Source organism: Bos indicus x Bos taurus, chromosome 4 (genome assembly GCF_003369695.1).
Source record: "Bos indicus x Bos taurus breed Angus x Brahman F1 hybrid chromosome 4, Bos_hybrid_MaternalHap_v2.0, whole genome shotgun sequence".
Lineage (NCBI taxonomy): Eukaryota > Metazoa > Chordata > Mammalia > Artiodactyla > Bovidae > Bos > Bos indicus x Bos taurus.
The window spans coordinates 23,081,038-23,100,516 of NC_040079.1; the positions used below are offsets into that span (position 1 = coordinate 23,081,038).

At 39.9% G+C, this 19,479-nt stretch overlaps 1 protein-coding gene across 2 annotated transcripts in view; it reads left to right on the forward strand.

Moving 5' to 3' along the window:
* Nucleotides 1-19,479, forward strand: part of CHCHD3 (coiled-coil-helix-coiled-coil-helix domain containing 3) — a 292,378-nt gene that overhangs the window by 53,108 nt on the left and 219,791 nt on the right. For both annotated transcript variants that reach the window (XM_027538962.1, XM_027538963.1), the window contains exon 3: nucleotides 8,758-8,839. In XM_027538962.1, the coding sequence (XP_027394763.1) occupies nucleotides 8,758-8,839 (82 nt within the window). The remainder of the gene's footprint in view (nucleotides 1-8,757; nucleotides 8,840-19,479) is intronic.

Genomic DNA, 19,479 nt, shown 5'->3' on the forward strand with positions numbered 1-19,479 from the left:
TCACTTTATTGACCATGCTGGGTGTTAGTTTTCTGGCATCTGGGTGCACCTTTGACTTTCTTTCTCGTTCATCTCTCAGTCACAGATGATCAGTTTTTCCCATCAAAGTCCTTGTATCTCAGAATCCATGCTTATGGCCAGTATCCTAGTTCAGGTCCTCATCAGCTTACACCAGCAAAGCTCAGGCTCGAGTGAGCACCTCAGATTTGGTGGGCTTGTTAGCACACAGATTGCTGGGTCCCACCCCCAGGCCTTCTGAAGTATAGTTCTGGGGTGCATCTGAGTTTGCATCTCTTAGCAGATTCCTGGTGACGCTGCTGGGGGACGGAGGCAGAGAGAATGAAGCTGCGTTTTGAGAACCACTCATTGCTTTACATTTTTCCCATCCAATTAATCTGCAAATCTCTGCGAGATTAGACTAGATTAGACTTCCTGGAACACCCCATTTCATTGAATTATTTTCATTTTTAAACACCTGTTTATGATACCCTCTCTCTTAACATTTCTTATCCAAGCCCTGCCTAGTTTCCAAGACTCCTCACAAATGAGCATAAATTACCCTTCATTTTTTTTTTCCTTACAAACAAGCTTTGTTTGGTTTCCTTTCCATTTGTCTGGTCTTATGTCCTTGCTTCAGTCCCTCTTCCTTTGTGAAATACTCCATGAGTACACCCCACCTTTGTAAGTTTCATTATTACTAAACCCCCAAAGCACTCATTCAGACTCTTATCTCCTTAATGGTAGGAACCATATGTCTTCATCTCCTACAAAGCCTAGAATAGGATTAAATCAGTGTGGATTTACTACTAAGTGAATTGATTGATTTCTCTAGTTTGTATATTCCTCGAGGCTGCTTGATTTGGGAGAAAACAATTAAGCAAAAATAATTTCATATATTTAAGCATTAAACCTTACAGCTAGTACAATAAGCTTATAATGAATGTCCATCCCTCTCTCCTTTATGAATAATCCACTGCTGGTAGTGGTGGCTCAGAAGTGTCCACAGGAGCAGAAGCCTGGTGATGGTGGTCGTGGCATGCAGAACTGGGGAGAAGCCCTTTGTTTTGAATTTCTTTTGGCAGTCCGCACTTTTTCCTTAGATAACATGTGATTTTGGAGAGGGTGTTCTTAGTTTTTTCTGAATCATCCCTAAGTTACCTGAAAAGTTGGTGGTTTACTTCCCCTAATGACTGATGTTGACTCCAGAGAGCAAGCAGTTAAGATGTTTACTGAACAGCTGCTGTGTGCCTAGCAGAGTCTGCACAATATTGCTGTCTCTCACCCTGTCCTTCCTTCCCTCCTCTGTGTTTTTGGTTTGCCTGTAAAGCGTAGAGGATGTTTTTGCTAGTTTTCAGGGTGTTTGCTAGACAGTTGTCCCAGATGAGCGGAACGTCGGTTCAGGGGAACACTTGGCAGTATATGTTGTCAGCGGTAGAACCTTGGTTCTTTCACCTTCCGGTTTGGGGCTTTTTGGGGAAATGGAGGCTCAAGCATGAATTCGGTCTTGTCAGGCTCTCATTTAACACAGCCGTGTTAAGGGGAAGGCTGTTGGAGAGTTTCTAGCTTGGGTTCTCATTTTACAGAGGAGACAGCTTTGACCTAAAGCAATGACGTGTTTTTGAACAAAGTCACAAAAACGCATTATGGCAAAGCCAGAATAGACGGGAACCGCCTTTACATCCAGCTTGGTCCTCTTTGTGTGTCATGGATCTTTATGGAGAAGCCTTTGAATGTGGCCACACTCAGGACTATTGTAAAGAAACAGGAAAAGGTTTGGGTGGTTTTGGTACTGCATTTGGGGTTGGAGGTTTAACGCTGCTGAATTTATAGTTTTATCCCCAGTGAACAAAATACATCCATTTGTGAAACAGACAAAAAAATTAAGCTATGCATCAAAAAGCAATATCCAGAGGTAATTATTATTTTTTAATTTAAATTATAGATCTTATTTTCCTAGAGGCTGTGTGAGATTTTGCAACTATTATTCAGAATATTAAGACATGAAATACTAGGTATATCTGATTCTCAATACTGGTTTATGAATTGTCTTCTTAAAAATGTGGAGACCGTAGAATATGAGTGATGAGCCTTTCTGCTGCTATACAGCGTCTGCAGCCCGTACTGATGTTTGTTTTCACATAGAATGGAGCATGGAGCTGGTTTCCAGGAGTGCTTGTTGTGAGGCAAACAATAAAATGAACATTATTTGCATATTATGCCATTCAGATTAGAAATTTACGAAAGCATATAAATCCTCATGGAGCAGTAATACTGCAAAATAAGCCATTAACTTGATGCAGTTGATGTTTAGGTTGCCAAACTCTTTGTGACACTGTACCTTCTGATTCGATATTTATGGTTCTGAAAGTGCAGTTAAGGATTTTCCTTCCAACGTCGTCATTAGCTTTGATGTATATGTGGCCTCAGTTACCCGGCCAGGTATCTAGACAAATGGCATTTCTCGAAGTCAGTCCTAGGTTACATTACCCTTAAGGTGATGGTGAACGTTACTGTCAGCTTATCATCACACTTAACACTCCGTGTGTGTGTGTGCTTAAATCAGGTTTGTCTGCTAACTAGATGCTGCCACAAATGGATAATGGCACACTGTTACGTGATTCTTTCTAACCCTGGAGATTTATTGTAGCCATCTTTTGACTCTTCTAATCAAACCCTGTACCTTTTATAAGATAAGGAGCGTGACAAGATTTATCCTGCAGCCCATGCTGTGAGTCATTTACTCCTGATACACTCTGTGTTGTATTTCATTGATTGCATGGATGCTTCCATTATTATTTTTTAAACAATCAGTGCTCTTTTTATATTAATGAATTTATTGAAATAATAAGATTAATGGATATTTCTATGGAGCTGAAAATTTAATTTGGCTGTATTTTATGGTGTTAGCTTTGGCTCAGCTATCTCAATCCTGGCAGAGTCAGTGTTTATCTAAAATCTGCTGCTTGTGTTATGCAATTACATACATTTATTTCCTTCTGAGAGTAGACCGCCATAGTTCTCTTTGGTGTTTTTAAACTAGCATATGAAAATAATAGGCTTTATAAAATTGGATATGATACATATCAGCAAATGGTAAGACCAGAAATAGAAATGGAATAAAGGAAAAATCCCAAAGGACCTGACATTTCTCTAAGAGGCAAGCCATAATTTTTATTAAGTAACTTATGGAGATAGTTTCAGAAATACTGTAATTGAGGAGGGAATTATAATGTAAGGGTTATGTTAAGAAAATGAAGGAAAGGGAAAGTCATAGTGGAAACAGTTGCAAAAGGAAATTGGTATGTTCCTTGAAATCCAGGGAATCTGTGTAAGTCAAATCATGGTTGTATTTTTAGTCTTGTGTTTTCATGACATAAGCTATTGTGTTACGGCTTGATGAGCCATTCATAACGACATTTTGTCTTTTGGAGTCATTTCTGTTCATCATTCAGGGAACTATCTTAAATATATTTGTAGAGTTCCATCTCCTCTACCCCATCCCTCTCTACCCCACATTTAACCACATTTAACAGAGAATTAGGACATTGTCATGCAACATAGAAGACAAGTGAAGTGTAAGAAATTTATGCTGCTCTTTCTCTCAGAATTAAGACCGTGGTATCCACAGTTCCTGAGAATACTAAGAATCAAGTAATATAAGGTTAGGAGTTTGTTATTTGATCCCCAAGTTAGAAATTCTTAGAATTTATTAATTTAATTTAGTAATTTAGAACATGGCTAAGAGGGACAAAAGTTTGCTAGGTGGTCAGTAAAGAAGAATCTTTGGACTAACCAAAACATTTTCTTTTTTAGAATGCTGTTTACCTAAAGCAAGCATAAATTTGAGTTGTTTTTAATTCAGATACTTCTTACTTTCAATAGTAATTTCAAATAAAGGGTTTAGGGCAGACACCAAGCAGTTGTAATGCTTGACTTTTTCTCACATATTTTGTGGTCAGTGTCATATCATGTATAACTAATTGACAAAAATGCCAGTCTTTGTGTTTATTAGGATACATTTGCCATTGAGAAAAAAAATTAAAGTGGTTTCTGAGAACATTTTACCAAGTCCATGAGTTACAAGTATGTGAAGAAAGCATCCTTTTGTCTTAATACATTTTAAAAGGAAAGTGAGAAATGTATATGAAAGCTTTGGAACCCTACTTACTGAGTCTGAACTAGTTTTGCAGATTTGCCTGGCAAATCTGATGTATATGGTTTGAAAATTTCTCATTTTTACTTTTTCTCATTTCACAAACTTTGCCAGTCCCCAAAGATCTGCTTGGAAACTCACTGTGCTAATAGGCAAAGTTGGCCTTTCCTGAGCTTCTGTTCAAGTAGTCCATCCTGAAACACTGACCTTTTAGTTTAATAACAGTTTTATTTGAGAAAATGTTTAGATCCTGAAGCTGAAAAGAGTGTTTTCAGAAAGGCCATTTTAAATAGTGGTCTCCAAATGGTATATCTGTTTTCCCTCATGCACTTTGGACCTATCTACCTAGAAGAAATGTATTGTTGCTTTCTGTATTCTATTGATTTAAAAACAAATAACATGAAACTTAGATTTGCTCAAAACCCATTACCACACCAGTTTATTTTCCTGCCTGGGCTTTGAATTGCTATTTTAGATTTTAAACTTTATGCTTGGTCATGTTTTATCTTTTGTTATTTTAAATTCTCCATTGTAGCTAAAGTAATTACTTTTTCAGCTGTGACCTTGAACTTGGGACCCAAAAGGGGTGGGTGGGTGTGTGTGTGTGTGTGTGTGTGTGTGTCTTTTCCAGGAATAGCTATGGCATTAAAGAGACAGCCGTGCTTTGACTGACCAGAAGTGATGGAACTAGCCGGTCCCTTGGGCGTGTCTTCTTCAGTGGCTTCGGGAGCATCCCTGCCTTTTGCATCTCTGGTGCTTCCTCCTCTCACCTTTCTCCCTCCACTTGTGGCCTACCTAGGTGATTGCACCACTTTCCATCTATTTACCACCTCACCCACGGCAGGTGGCTTGGCAGACAAGCCTTCTGCACTTCCTTCTCTGCAGTCTCTCTTGGCATGGCTGGCTTCCCAGCCCCCAACCTGGCCATCATTTGGAAAAGGAGTCCTCACCATTCTCTTTGAGGTTTATCACAGCATCATGAAAAACTCACTGCTGAATTTGGCTTTTCCCCTGGTAGGAAGCCCCTATGTGAGAGGCATTCATGGTTGTTCACCTGCTAAGTCATGTCTGACTCTTTGTGACCCCATGAACTGCAGCCTCCTAGGCTCCTCTGTCGTCCACTATCTCCCAGACTTTGTTCAAATTCATGTCCATTGAATTGGTGATGCTGTTTCACTGTCTCATGCTCTGCTACTCCCTTCTCGATGTGCTCTTCAATCTTTCCCAGTATCAGGGTCTTTTCTAATGAGTCAGTTCCTCACATCAGGTAGCCAAAGTACTGGATCTTCAGCATCAGTCCTTCCAGTGAATATTCAGGGTTGATTTCCTTTAGCATTGACTGGTTTGATCTCCTTGCAGTCCAAGGGACTCTCAAGAGTCTTCTCCAACACCACAAGTCAAAACCATCACTTCTTTGGCGCTCAGCCTTCTTATGATCTAACTCTTACATCCATCCATGACTATTGGAAACACCAGAGCTTTGACTGTGCACTGTCCTTATAGTGCACTGTGAGGACATGTTGGATCAGCTCCCCTAGAAGATTGATCTCACTGCTTCATGCTTAGACCTGGTATACCAAGGTCTTACCAAAGCCTAGTTCTGTTGAGTGAAATTCAGCTGAATTGTGATCAAGAATTTGATTGAATTTTGCCTGAGAAAAATTTTGCTGTGATAATTTGATTATCCTGGCAGATTTGTGTGATTTTACACGTGGTCTGACTGTGCACTGACCCAAACTGATATACTGTACTTCACAGTATAGTTTCATCGGGTAGTACTAACTGGGTTAAATATGTGTCTCAATGTTTGCTACTAATAGAGCTACCAGCTGTGGACAACTTGAAAAACTGTGTCACATTGTTTTGCTTGGTGATAAGAGGGTGAGGAAACCGTGAAAACCATCACCTTGTGGTGGGCATAGCCTGGAACTTCATAGCCAGCTGACATCTATGTAACCTACCCGGTCTTGTTTTTGGATGAGGAAATCAAAACTCAGCTAGGTTAGCTGATTGACCTAAAGCCTGGCTGATAAAAAGACAAAGTCTATCCAGACTCCTTGACGAGCCATTACTGTCTGTAATTTCTCTGCTGGGTTTTGTATTGTTTTAAACTCTTAGTGCTGGAAAAGAAAATGAAAAAAAAATCTTAAGATTTGCCTGAATCAAACAATTTCTTTTTTAGTTTCTTAAAAAGTTTTTGTTTTGGATGACTTTTTCAAAACAGAGACTTGTCTCACACTTTAGACTACCAAGTAGAAGAATGGCAAACAGCAGAATAGTTTGTGTATATTATATGTATGTGTGTGTGTATATATGTGTGTGTATACACACACACACACGCACACACACATACATATATATATATATATATATAGTTCTAATGGAGAATGTCCGTTTGAGAGCAACTTCTTGAGAAAACTGCCCAGAGAGGCTAGTAACTTGCCCAGGGTCTCCCAAGTTGCTGATGGGCAAACTGGGATCAAACCTCAGCTAGTCCGTACATCTTTCTCTGGTTCCTTGTCCATCATTCTTTTCATTTATAGTATATTCTTTTCTCAGCTTTATTGAGAGACATTTAACATATTGTACTATTCACTCATTAAAGTGTACAGTTCACTAATTTTTAGTATTTGCAGATTGTGCAACCATCTTACAGTCTAGTTTAGAACATGTTCAATACCCCCAAAGAAATCCTATACCCCCTTAGCTGTCACTCTCCATGCCCCCACTCCCCTGCCCCAGACAACTACTCACCTACTTTCTGCATCTGCAGGTTTGCCTTTTCTAGACATTTCATATCAATGGCCATGTACAATACGTGACCTTTGTGTCTGACTTCTTTCACTTAGCATTTTTTCAAGATTTATTCATGTTGTAGCACATATTAGTACTTCATAACTATTTATGATTGAATAATATCACACTGAATGGATATACTACATTTGTTTATCCATCCATCAGTTGATGAGCATTTAGATTGTCTTCACTTTTGGGATATTATGAATAATGCTGCCATAAATATTCATCTAGAAGTTTTTGTGTAGACATGTTTTCAGTTCTCTTGGTTATACACGGTATCTAACAGTGGAATTGCTGCGTAATATGGTAACTGTTTAGCATCTTGAGAAGCTGCCAAACTATTTTTATACTGACTGCATTATTTTACATTCCCACCAGCAGTGTATTAATATGCAGGTTTCAGTTTCTCCACATTCTCACTAACCCCTGTTAATTGTCTTTTTCATTAAGTTTGAATTGGTAAATCACGTGGCTTTGGTTTGCATTTCCCTAATGATGGATACTATTGAGTGATTTTTCATGCAGTTATTGGCCATTTGTGTATCTTCTTTAGAGAAATGCCTGTTTATGTCCTTTGCCCATTTTTAGTTATGTTACCATTTTATTGTTCAGTTCTGTTGTAAGTGTTCTTTTATATTCTGGATACAAGCACCTCAACAGCTATATGATTTGCCAGTATTTTTCCCCATTCTGTGGGTTGTCTTTTCACTTTCTTGATGATGTCCTTTGATATTGCTATTTTCTGATAGTCCACAATTAACAGAAAACATCCTTAAGAGCTTTCATATATTTTCTTTTCTTGCTGTTACCCAGTGTCAGCTAAATTTTTGCGTATTTCCTAAGGCAAGGTTGTTATAATATCAAGATTATCAAATAAAATGTCATCAAAGAGCAGAGACAGTACTGTCTAGTTTCCATCTAATAGGCTCAACCAGTTGAAATCCTGGGTGAGGTCCTGTGTGTATTCCTAGAGTTTAAATGTTTCTGGTGCTTTCTTGGTCATAGTTTTGGGTAGTGGGTTTTGGGTAGTGAAGAGGAAATAGTCCTTGCTTATTTCTTAGGGAGGGCTCTTAAAGAGTATATAAAATTTGTCAATTTATTTGCTGTCATAGCTGTAAGACTCTTACAAAACATATTGTACAAAATCATTTAATTGGAAAGACCAGCTGTTTCAAGTCAAGTCACCAGGTACTTAGAAAGCTCCAGCTGTGTTCTCAGCACTGTTCTGTGTCTCTCTCTCCAATTGTTGGGACTTGAATTTGAAGGACACGTTTTCCAAAAAATATGGTTTTAACATTTTCATGAGTCAGTGAATTCCTTTTTCATAAATCATGGATAAGTGAATTTAACCACACATGATTTTATTTCTCTAATAAGTGATTTTTTAAAATGTTCAGTTATCAAAGTGGGAATGTTTTGATGTCATTTTCTTCTCTGAAGTCCCTTCCTTGCAGCCTCTCCTCTTTCTCTATGCAATTGTCAGACTTTAGTGGTAGGACATCATTTTAAAGAATTTGTACTTAATGGCTCAGTCCCCACTGGGCAGTAAGCAGCTCCTTGAGTTTATTATAACTTTTGGCAGGTATGGAGATTTCTAGGTCGCCAGAGAGCTCTTGATTAAATTACTTCTGAAGTGCACTAATTGGTCTTTTCCACAGTGCTTAGGTGGTTCCAAGGAGATACTGACCAGCTGGCAGAACTTTGCCCATTAAGATCTAGTCTCAGTTTCATCTTCCTGAGTATTCTCATGCTTTTGTTTAAAGAAGTCACTTATTGTATCTTTTTCCCTTCTTTGTTGATTTTAGTTTCTGATGAAGAATTGAAAAGAAGAGTGGCTGAGGAACTGGCATTGGAGCAGGCCAAGAAAGAATCTGAAAATCAGAAACGGTGAGTTTCATGGTGTTTGAGACAGATTTTGGTGGACCTGTCATAATTATGAAATGCTTTTGGAGAGGAGTGATTATAAAGAGACTCATCATCGGTGTCTGGCTCGACTTCAGAATCTGCTGAACATAAATGGATGTGGCTCTTTTTGGTTTTGGACTGTGCTTGTTAAAGCCCTAGGTTATCCCTTTCCCAAACTCAATTGTAAGTCACCATTTTATCTCTTGTGTTGTTCTCAGTTGCATGAATAACTGAGCCTTGGTTTTTCAGTATGTGAAAAATAGTTTTTGAGGATTCTTCTGGCATTTCTCAGGCTAGATTCTTTTAATGAATGTATTTTTGATAGAAAATTACATTATCTGCTATGGGTATTGCCAGTATCTGATGGATCATTGAAAAAGCACAAGAGTTCCAGAAGAACATCTACTTCTGCTTTATTGACTACTCCACGGCCTTTGACTGTGTGGATCACAACAAACTGTCGAAAATTCTTCAAGAGATGGGAGTACCAGACCTCCTTCCCTGCCACCTGAGAAATCTGTATACAGGTGAAGAAGCAACATTTAGGATCGGACATGGAACAACAGACTGGTTCCAAATTGGGAAAGGAGTACATCACAGCTGTATATTGCCACCCTGCTTCTTTTACCTATATGCAGAGTACATCATGCGAAATGCTAGACTGGATGAAGCACAAGCTGGCATTAATATTGCTGGGAGAAATATCAATAACCTCAGATATGCAGATGACACCACGTTTATGGACAGAAAGCAAAGAACTAAAGATCCTCTTGATGGAAGTGAAAGAGGAGAGTGAAAAAGCTGGCTGAAAACTCAACATTCAAAAAACAAAGATCATGGCATCTGGTCCCATCACTTCATGGAAAATAGATGGGGAAGCAATGGAAACAGTGAGAGACTTTATTTTTTTGGGCTCCAAAATCACTGCAGATGGTGACTGCAGCCATGAAGTTGAGATACTTGCTCCTTGGAAGAAAAGCTATGACCAATCTAGACAGCATATTAAAAAGCAGAGACATTACTTTGTGGACAAAGGTTCATCTAGTCAAGGCTATGGTTTTTCCAGTAGTCATGTATGGATGTGAGAGTTGGACCATAAAGAAAGCTGAGCACCAAAGAATTGATGCTTTTGAACTGTGGTGTTGGAGAAGACTCTTGAGAGTCCTTTGGACTGCAAGGAGATCCAACCAGTCTATCCTAAAGGAAATCAGCCCTGAATATTCATTAAAAGGACTGATGCTGAAGCTGAAACTCCAATACTTTGGTCACCTGATGCGAAGAATGGACTCATTTGAAAAGACCCTGATGCTGGGAAGGAGTGAAGGCGTGAGGAGATGGGGACAACAGAGGATGAGATGGTTGAATGGTGTCACCCACTTGATGGACATGAGTTTGAGCAAACTCCAGAAGTTGGTGATGGACAGGGAAGCCTGGTGTGCTGCAGTCCATGGGGTCACAAAGAGTCAGACACGACTAAGTGACTGAACTGAACTATGGGTATTAAGGTTAACAATATTGTAGCTAATAATGAATGTCATAGATAGTACCCATGTTAATAAATAGGGTTAATTAGTAATCAGTTCTGTTCAGTATGCTCACTTAAAAATTCAAAGACTTTACAGATGTGTAAGGTTGAAAAAACAAAATCCTCCACAATTTCATTCTATTAAGATCATCACATTTCACTCCTCTAGCCTTTTTTCTGTGTACATACTTCTATTTTATTGTTGTCTTTAGGACTACTTCTACTAGCAGTAGCAGCTGAAAGAGTTCATTGAAGTTCTTGTAATAAAAAACTGGAAGCAGTCCATGTGCCTGTCATGGGAGACTGGATGAATGAATTATGGCACGTACCCATCATGGAATATTAGATGCTCAAGTAGATCTTACATTCTGATTCAAAAAGATGTTGAAAAGCTGTAAACTGAACACAGTATTTGAAACAATGTAGATGGTTTTTTGTGGGTAAAGCAGCGCCATGGACTGTAGCCAGGCTCCTTTGTCCATAGGATTTCTCCAGGCAGAAATACTGGAGTGGGTTGCCATTTCCTTCTCCAGGGTGTCTTCCCAACCCAGGGATCAAATCTGCATCTCTTGCATTGGCCATGGATTCTTTACCACTGAGCCACCAGGGAAGCCCTGGGGGTAAAAGTTGTACTTTTTAAAGTATGCTGCTGCTGCTGCCGCTGCTAAGTCGCTTCAGTTGTGTCCGACTCTGTGCGACCCCATAGACGGCAGCCCACCAGGCTCTGCCATCCCTGGGATTCTCCAGGCAAGAACACTGGAGTGGGTTGCCATTGCCTTCTCCATTGTGTGAAAGTGAAAAGTGAAAGAGAAGTCGCTCAGTTGCGTCCGACTCCTAGCGACCCCATGGACTGCAGCCTACCAGGCTCCTCCATCCATGGGATTTTCTAGGCAAGAGTACTGGACTGGCTTGCCATTGCCTTCTCTGTTTTAAAGTATAAAGTATAGTTACATAAAGTATAAACTATACTTTAAAGTATAGTTGCTTATTCATAAAAATATGTGAATACATTTTAATCCGCAGTAGTCAAGTGCTTCCCTTCTGTGCTGTTTCTGAAATTTGCATACGGCACAAAGCATTATTATTCTGTGATCATGTGAATATCTTCCACATGCACAATGACTACTACCAGTAGATGGTTTGTGAGTACTACTACCAGTAGTACTACTACTACCAGTAGATTTTGTGTGTGTTTCTGAGTGTGTGTATTTGTTTTGGACTGCTTCACTAGTTTGCTTGAAGAGAGCTAAATGTAAAGAATCTTTGAATTGGTAAATCTAGTCTTCATTGGCTATAGGTGGTGGTGGTTTAGTCGCTTTCTGTCTGATTCTTGCAACCCTATGGACTGTAGCCTGCCAGGCTCCTCTGTCCATGGGATTCTCCAGGCAAGAATACTGGAGTACTGGAGTGGGTTGCCATTTCCTTCTCCAGGGAATCTTTGCAACCCAGGAATCAAACCTGGTTCTCCTGCATTGGAGGAAGATTCTTGACTGACTGAGCTACGAGGGAAGTCCTATAGGACCTTTCACATATAATTTAACCTCATTGGCCCTTAAATATTTCATATCTAAAGTGAGGAGTTTATGAAGTATTTTCTAATATTTCTTCTCTTTTGATGGAGTGCTTGGTACGCTAGGTCCAATTTGCCTGAAATGTCTGGGACAGGACATGAGTTTTAGTTTATACCACCATTTTCTCAGGAAATAGAGAAGACTCATGGCTTAGGATTTTAAAAATCAAGATGTAATTAGTACTGCTAAAAGGGTTTACGCATATTTCAATAGTTTCCTATACAGCCCTTTTTAATTATTTAATTGGGGTTAGGTTGATGGAGTATATAATTACACAGTGAAGTTTATTCAAAAACATTTCAGACCATTTTCTTTAAGAAGCAGAGAAAATCAGCATGTTATGGTAGAATTCCTTGTCTTTGAAATTTTATTATTTTTAATTGAATTTTATTTTAATTAGGAGTTTTTGGGTTAGACCTTCGTATTTACTTTGCTTACGTTTTTCACATAGAAATTTTTTGTCTTCTTTTCTTCTGCTATGGTACCGGCTGTTGTTACAACAATTCTAGCTGTGGTGGTTTTTCCCGCCTCTGTCACTTAGCGCCCATCTGCTCTCCCTGTTCTGTGAAAGATAAAGGGCAGGTGAGGTGGATAAAAGGTGTCAGTGAGAGCCGCTTTCATCTCTCACGTGGACTAGGGTTGGCAGCTTAGCTGTAACCTGGGACAAATGACTATTGATAAAGAATTTATTTTCTGTCACTTTTAAGGAGAGTAGAGGGTGGTACAGCATTTTTTTTTCCCCCTCTCTCTTTTAACAAAATGTTTTGTTTGAAACCTTCTTCATGAAAACTTCCAGCTGTCAAATCTTGGCAAAAAGTGTGTGTTTATCTGTATAATAGTTCTTATAAGAGTCAATAGCTATTATTTTCTTTCTTTTATCAACCAGAGAAGAAACTTCAGAAAAAGCATTAAGAAGGTTTTCAGTGTCATCTTTTAAAAGCATCTTTTTTTAGAGAAGCACAGAATTTATAGATGACTGTACCTATTGCCTTAATTGAATGAAGTCTTGAGAATGGTTCCTTGTGCCTTTGGATCGTCACTTGCACATCCTTGGCTTACCACGTCTTCTGTTTTCACCCCAAATGCACGCATAACTGTAGCTGAGTTCCTGAGTGCTTAAGACTGGGACACAGACACAGTCCAACATACGCAGAAAGGACTTTGGAAATGACTTCTGTTGTGATCTTTTTCTTTGTAGGATATTAATCATCTTTAGCTTTTTTATTATGGACAGTTTAAAGCACCTTCAAAAACAGAAGAGTACAGTGAGTCCCCATGACACTGTTTCAACAATTTTTGTTTCATCTGTATCCTATTCACTCTACCATTGTGGTGAGTGGTATGGAGAAGCACTAATATTTTTAATAAGTTGGTGAATTTTGTGGCAGGGAACTACTCTGAAATATTTTCTGTCAGCCTAGCTTCATTTCAGTTAGTTTTTTTTTTTTTTTTTGGTTGAAAGACTGGAACTTAACTCTGGCCAACTTGGGAAGCAAGGAAATTTTTAGAAGCATATTAGATAGTTCAAAAGAATCAAAAGGAAGACTAGAGAACCAGTACGTAGGGAAGAACTGGGTACTACTTAAAGCTTTACACAGTGGGGAAGAAGTAATTCCCCTGGATGATGGTTCCATGATAAAGGGGAAAGGATGGCGTGTGGCTGAATTTCATTGAATGGAAGATGCTGTTAATTTTTAGGAAGCATTGTATTTGGTATACCGCTAAGAAAAAAATAGTTGCAGATAATAACACAGTAGTTAATATCTCTTAGACTTTTCTTATTGAAAGAGCTCATTAAGATTGACTTTGAGTTTTTAAAAAGCTATCACCTGTGTGTTCATGAAAAGGAAAATGTGAGGAAAATAAATAGGTTAAGGCAGTGTTGTCAACTAGGGGAGATTTTGGTTTCCAGGGGATATGTGAAAATGTCTGGGGACATTTTTGGCTGTCACAGCTAGTTAGGTCTTACTGGTGTCTAGTGGGTAGAGGCCAGGGATACTGCTAAACATTCTGTAATGCACAGGCTACTCCCCCAAAACTCCCAAAAGCACACAAGAATTATCTGGCCCAGAATGTGAATAGTGCTAATAGTGAGAAACTCAAGGTTAAGTAAGGGATTCTCAAAACTTGTTCACATTGGTCTGATTCTTCTAAATCGCTCTGTGGCTTGGGGTCTTGATGTCTGTATTTTTCTACATAGTGTCATATTCTGTGCCATCAGAACCTTGATGACGACAACAGCCTCCTGCTGTCGTTCCTGGGATTTTTCCAGGCTGCTGAAAACCAGTTTTTACAAATTTTGATGCTTCTGCGCAAGCTATGACAACTGCTCAGGGCAGATTGGCAGAATGTAAGTGTGATATGCTTTCAGGCATGTGGAAACTGGACAGATGGGATCCTAGAATGTATTTCATCAGGACAGTCTGCAAACACTGTAGACCGTAACCTCTGTTAGGTTAGAAATGATTTCTTGAGTGTCTGCCTCATGTCCTACCTAATGCAGAAACCCTTTTACAGCATCTCTGACAGGTCACGCCACACACTGAGAATCATTTACACTGAAGGTATTTTAAAGTGTATTGGAGTCCTTAAAATTTCCACTTCCTTACTTTTAACTTATTTAGAGAATTTTATTTTTTTAAATTTTAGTTTTGGCTCTGCTGGTTTTCCTTGTTGTGCTGGGTCTGGTGGAGGTGATCAGGGCCACTTTGGTTGCAGTGCACGGGCTTCTCACAGTGTAGTGACTTCTCATGGAGCACGGGCTCTGAGGGCACGTGGACTTCAGTGCTTGTGGCGCGTGGGCTCAGTCGTTGCAGCTCCTAGGCTTTGGAGCACAGGCTCAATAGTTGTGATGCACAGGCTTAGTTGCTCCGAGGGATGTGGGAACTTCCCCAGCCAGGGATCAAGCTGGTGTCGCCTGCATTGCGAAGCAGATGATTAACCACTGGACCACCAGAAAAGCCCTATTTATTTTTTAAATTGAAGTATAGTTGATTTATAATATATTAATTTATGCTACACAGCAAAGTGATTCAGTTACATGCATATATATGTACACATTCTTTTTTATATTTGTTTCCGTTTGGTTTATCACAGGGTATTGAATATAGTTCCCTGTGCTATACAGTTGGAGCTTGTTTATCTAAGTCTCCGCTTCTTTAATAGGCAGATACAGCCTAATTAAAAGTTGCTTTCGAGGAAAAGGTTTCTACTAGGGTCACAGTGACGACACAGCTGATTATGAGCATGCTGTATATGTTCTGTTCTCATTTGTAAAACACATTTACATGTGGAATCTCAATTCATCTTAGATCTGATTCTGTTTTATGAGACTGTTGAGTGATTTGATGCCCTCCAAAATCACTGATATAGATTTAGTGCACACAGTAAAATCACTGGGTCTAATCTGGAATCGTAGTTTTGCTTATGACAACACCTAATGGGTGGAATAGTTGCCTGGTGTATTGGGAGTCAAGAGCAAATTAAATGCCCGTGTCAGCAGCTTGTTTTTCTGTGATACTCTGTGTGTTTGGGATTATAGCTGATCGTATTGTGTTGCAGCTAGAGAAGGCCAATATAGCAAGGACGCAATGTGCTACAGTTTGAGTATAGACTTTTAAAATGTGATTTGCTTCTCTCTTTTGCCGTACCTCCAAAAGTCAGTCTCTGACAGCAAGAAGAATGTGACTGCATCTGACCTCTGACCTTTGGTATTTGAATTTCACCTTTGTACCTATGAAGACAAGTGAAAGTTGCCTTCATTTTAATAACCTTTTTCAAGAAATCAAGAAGAAAGAAAGGGAATAGCTACTTGATGTTGTAACTAGCTGTAGATCCACCAAGATTGTTTGATGCTGCTTTTGGATGAATGTTGGTTGAGATTTTACCCCAGTTTTAATTACTTGAGAAATTAAATGCCATTTTCTAGTCATCAGCACATATTACGCAGTTGTTATTATGAAATTACATACCTCCAACCTGCAAGTAATCTCTAGGTATATAGTAATTAAAAAATAAAGCCACTTTCAGGGAGTAAGTTCTGTTGATTACTAATATTTATCAATCTCTTTTATCATAAAAATATGGTTTGTAAGGGACCTGAAAAGATGAGTTAGCAGTCACAGGCGGTGAATCTCACTTCTGATTTATGCTATGCTATGCTATGCTAAGTCGCTTCAGTCGTGTCCGACTCTGTGTGACCCCATAGACGGCAGCCCACCAGGCTCCACCGTCCCTAGGATTCTCCAGGCAAGAATACTGGAGTGGGTTGCCATTTCCTTCTCCAGTGCAGGAAAGAGAAAAGTGAAAGTGAAGTCACTCAGTCATGTCCGACTCTTCGTGACCCCATGGAGTGCAGCCTACCAGGCTCCTCCGTCCATGGGATTTTCCAGGCAAGAGTACTGGAGTGGGTGCCACTGCCTTCTCCATCTGATTTATAGGTATTTGCAGAGAAAGTGATTACAGTTCGTACACTGCTGTGATGTGAACAGATTTCCCAGTGTCTGGCTCCGGTAGGGGCAGTGGACAGTTGGTTGGCTTTATCTGCAAACTGTTTCTTTGTGTGCTCTGACATTTGCGAGATCCTTCTATAATATAAAAATCCCAGTGTATTAGATTAATTTTTTTATTAACCTCATTAAAGCTTTTTTTTTTTAAATGTATGTTGTATTGCTTTTCTATTCCATTCTGCTTAAATATAAAGACTTAACTCCATCTGAATGAAATAGATCACATCCTAGCCACCCGGTACTGTTCACTGGGGGATGATTGAAAGTGCTGTGTATGTACTAGGTATTGAAATCTGTAGCCATCTGCTACTTTTGTCTTTATTTTTTCCCAAGTGTCACTTTTCTATTTTTAATAGAGACAACTGCTTTCTATAACCAACAATTACAGAAGGTTGGGTTATCCAGTCTATGTTTTATTCACATCTCTTTACGTCTTTTTCCAAATCCAGTTTTCTTTCCTATTGATGTTATGCTGTTGTAGACTCCTACTCTGAATTCTGTTTGACAATCTGTTTTTTTTTTTTTTCAAACATGTAGGAATATTAAACCTGGAAAACCAGAATCAATCAAGCATGCCACAGAAATCTGTAACCCCCCCTTTTTTTTATTGGATGTAATAGCAGCCTTGATATTCAACCACTTCTTGTTCAGATGTTTCTTTTGACAGTAATTGCAGTGTTTTCTCTCATGAAGCAAGTGTTTGAAGTAATTTGTGCCAGAGTGGGTTTCTGCATTTGGAAATTTCTAGGAACTGGTTTTTGAGTGCCCTGTAGTTGTAGTAGTACTTCCTGAAGTTTCCCTGTTACCCAGAACAGTCTAGGAGAGTAGGGGTGGTAATGTACTCTGTAAAACATTTATTATTCTTTACATAAACTGTTAATGTTTCTTATCAGTGTTACCACCGATTTATAAAAACAGATGACTCAAGTAGACATCTGTAAGGTTGTCAGTCAGCAGGGGAAGCCGGTCTTGGGCCGCCTGCCCCACAGCCCTGCCCTCTGTTGCTGAGGTGATAGAATCATGTTGCCTTTGGTCGTTGTTTGTGCTCAGTGGTTCAGTCGTGTCTGCTGCTTTGTGACCCCATGTTCCGAGGCCCGCCAGGCTCCTCTGTCCATGCGATTTCCTAGGCAGGAATACTGGAGTGGGTCTGCCATTTCCTATTCCAGGGAATTTTCGCAGGTCAGGGATTAGACCCGTGTCTCCTGCATTGGCAGGCAGATTCTTTACCACTGAGCCACCAGGAGAGCCTCACATTGCCTCTCACCACCCTGTAAACATTTATTCAGAGGAGACTGACAGAACTCCGATAAATAGCTGGTCCTGGTGCCATCTGGTTATAGCTCGGACAAGGGGTTTAGAGCTCTCTGTCAGCCATTTTCCCCTCCTTTCCCCTTCCCAGAGACGTGGGAATCAGGGGGCTTAGAGAAACTTGTGGTGAGGATAATAGTCTCTCAGATTGGGACATTTCATGTGTGAGGAGTAAACTTTTCTCTTCCAAACAGCATTTGTTGGATAGACTCAGTTCAGTTTCCGTTTCAGAAGGTGAGTGGGCAGGCCTGATGTCCACTTCCTTGAGTCCAGAAGCCTGTACTTATGGACAGTGGCCCACGTAGGCTGGGCCTTACCCCTCTGAACCCTCAGTCCCGAGCCTTCTGGGGAACCATCTGCCGAGCCTGCTGGTGATGAATGCCCTGTTAGGAGGAGGGGAGCAGAATGAGAGGCAGGTCTGGCAGCTCCCTCTGCAACCGGGGAGAAACTGGCAAAGCTGCTGAGGTCAGAAGAGGAAGGGGAGAAGCCTGTTGTGTTTCTCCCTTCTCCCCTTCCTCTTCTGACCTCAGCAGCTTTGCCAGTGGAGCCTTGAGCTGAGAACGAGTGCAGGCAACATAGTTATAGTTCAGATGTCAATTTTATCTCAACATTATCATATTTCTAACTATTGGCATGTTCATGTTTAAGTAATCCCCTGTCCCCTTTTCCTAGTTGGAGAAAACTGTTAAAAAAAAAGAGTATCTCAAGTTTCTGATATATATATATTTTGAGAGAACCCATATTCTTTTGCATCCTATTCTTACGCAGAGCAGTTGTCATTTGTCTTTGATGAAAACTTTCCTCACAGTTTATAGATGACATACGTATAGAATACACACCTTGGGGTCACATTATGTTATGAAAACCATTCCAGAGTACAGGACCCATATGTCCAACTAAAACGAAAAAAAAAAAAAAATTAAAGCAACAGGTGTTGGATTCTTGTATTTCCTGAGCACTTTATATATTTTAACTCATTTCATCCTCACAACACTTCTGTTATCCCCTCTCTATAAGTGAGAGATGAAGAAGAAATTACCAAAGTCATATCTAATAAGTGGTGAGCCTGGGATTTGAACCCACGTCTCCGTCAAGTTCATGCACTCCACCATCCTGCAGTACTACGTTGCTGTGTGTACAGGGAATACTCCCTTTAAAATTTTTCATTTGCAGTTGTGGGAAGAGGTAACAAACATTTACTTGAGCTTTCACCTCTAAACCGTTAGTAAATAAAAGATCTCTTGAAAGTGACCTCAGCTGTGTGCTTCTAGTTATTAGATCTGGCAGCCGCTCGGTATTTTTAAAACCTCCTTTATCTTAGTACCAGAATCTTTTGAGAGTTTGTGTTTCAAGTTAATATTCTTTAATCACGTAGGCTATAACTCGCTGTTAAATGCTGGTCTGTGTCCACCTTTTCAGTGATGGTGGCAATTTGAATTTCTTGTTTGCTTAAGATTGGAGCACAGCAAGGGTGGGGTGTCTGGAAGCAGATGGGGGCCTGCCTCGTGATTTGGAGGTGAGGGCTGCTTCCGCTCAGGGAGGCACGCAGTGCCCAGTAGTCCGTGCTCCTGGGAGCTCTCTGGAGCAATCAGGCCCTCCCCCTGTGCGGGAAGCAATAAAGAGGCACAGCGCTGCCTTTAATAGATGGTCATGAAGTAGAAAGCATTTTGCATTTCTACTTCTCTATTCATCTTTAGCCTTTTTTTTTTC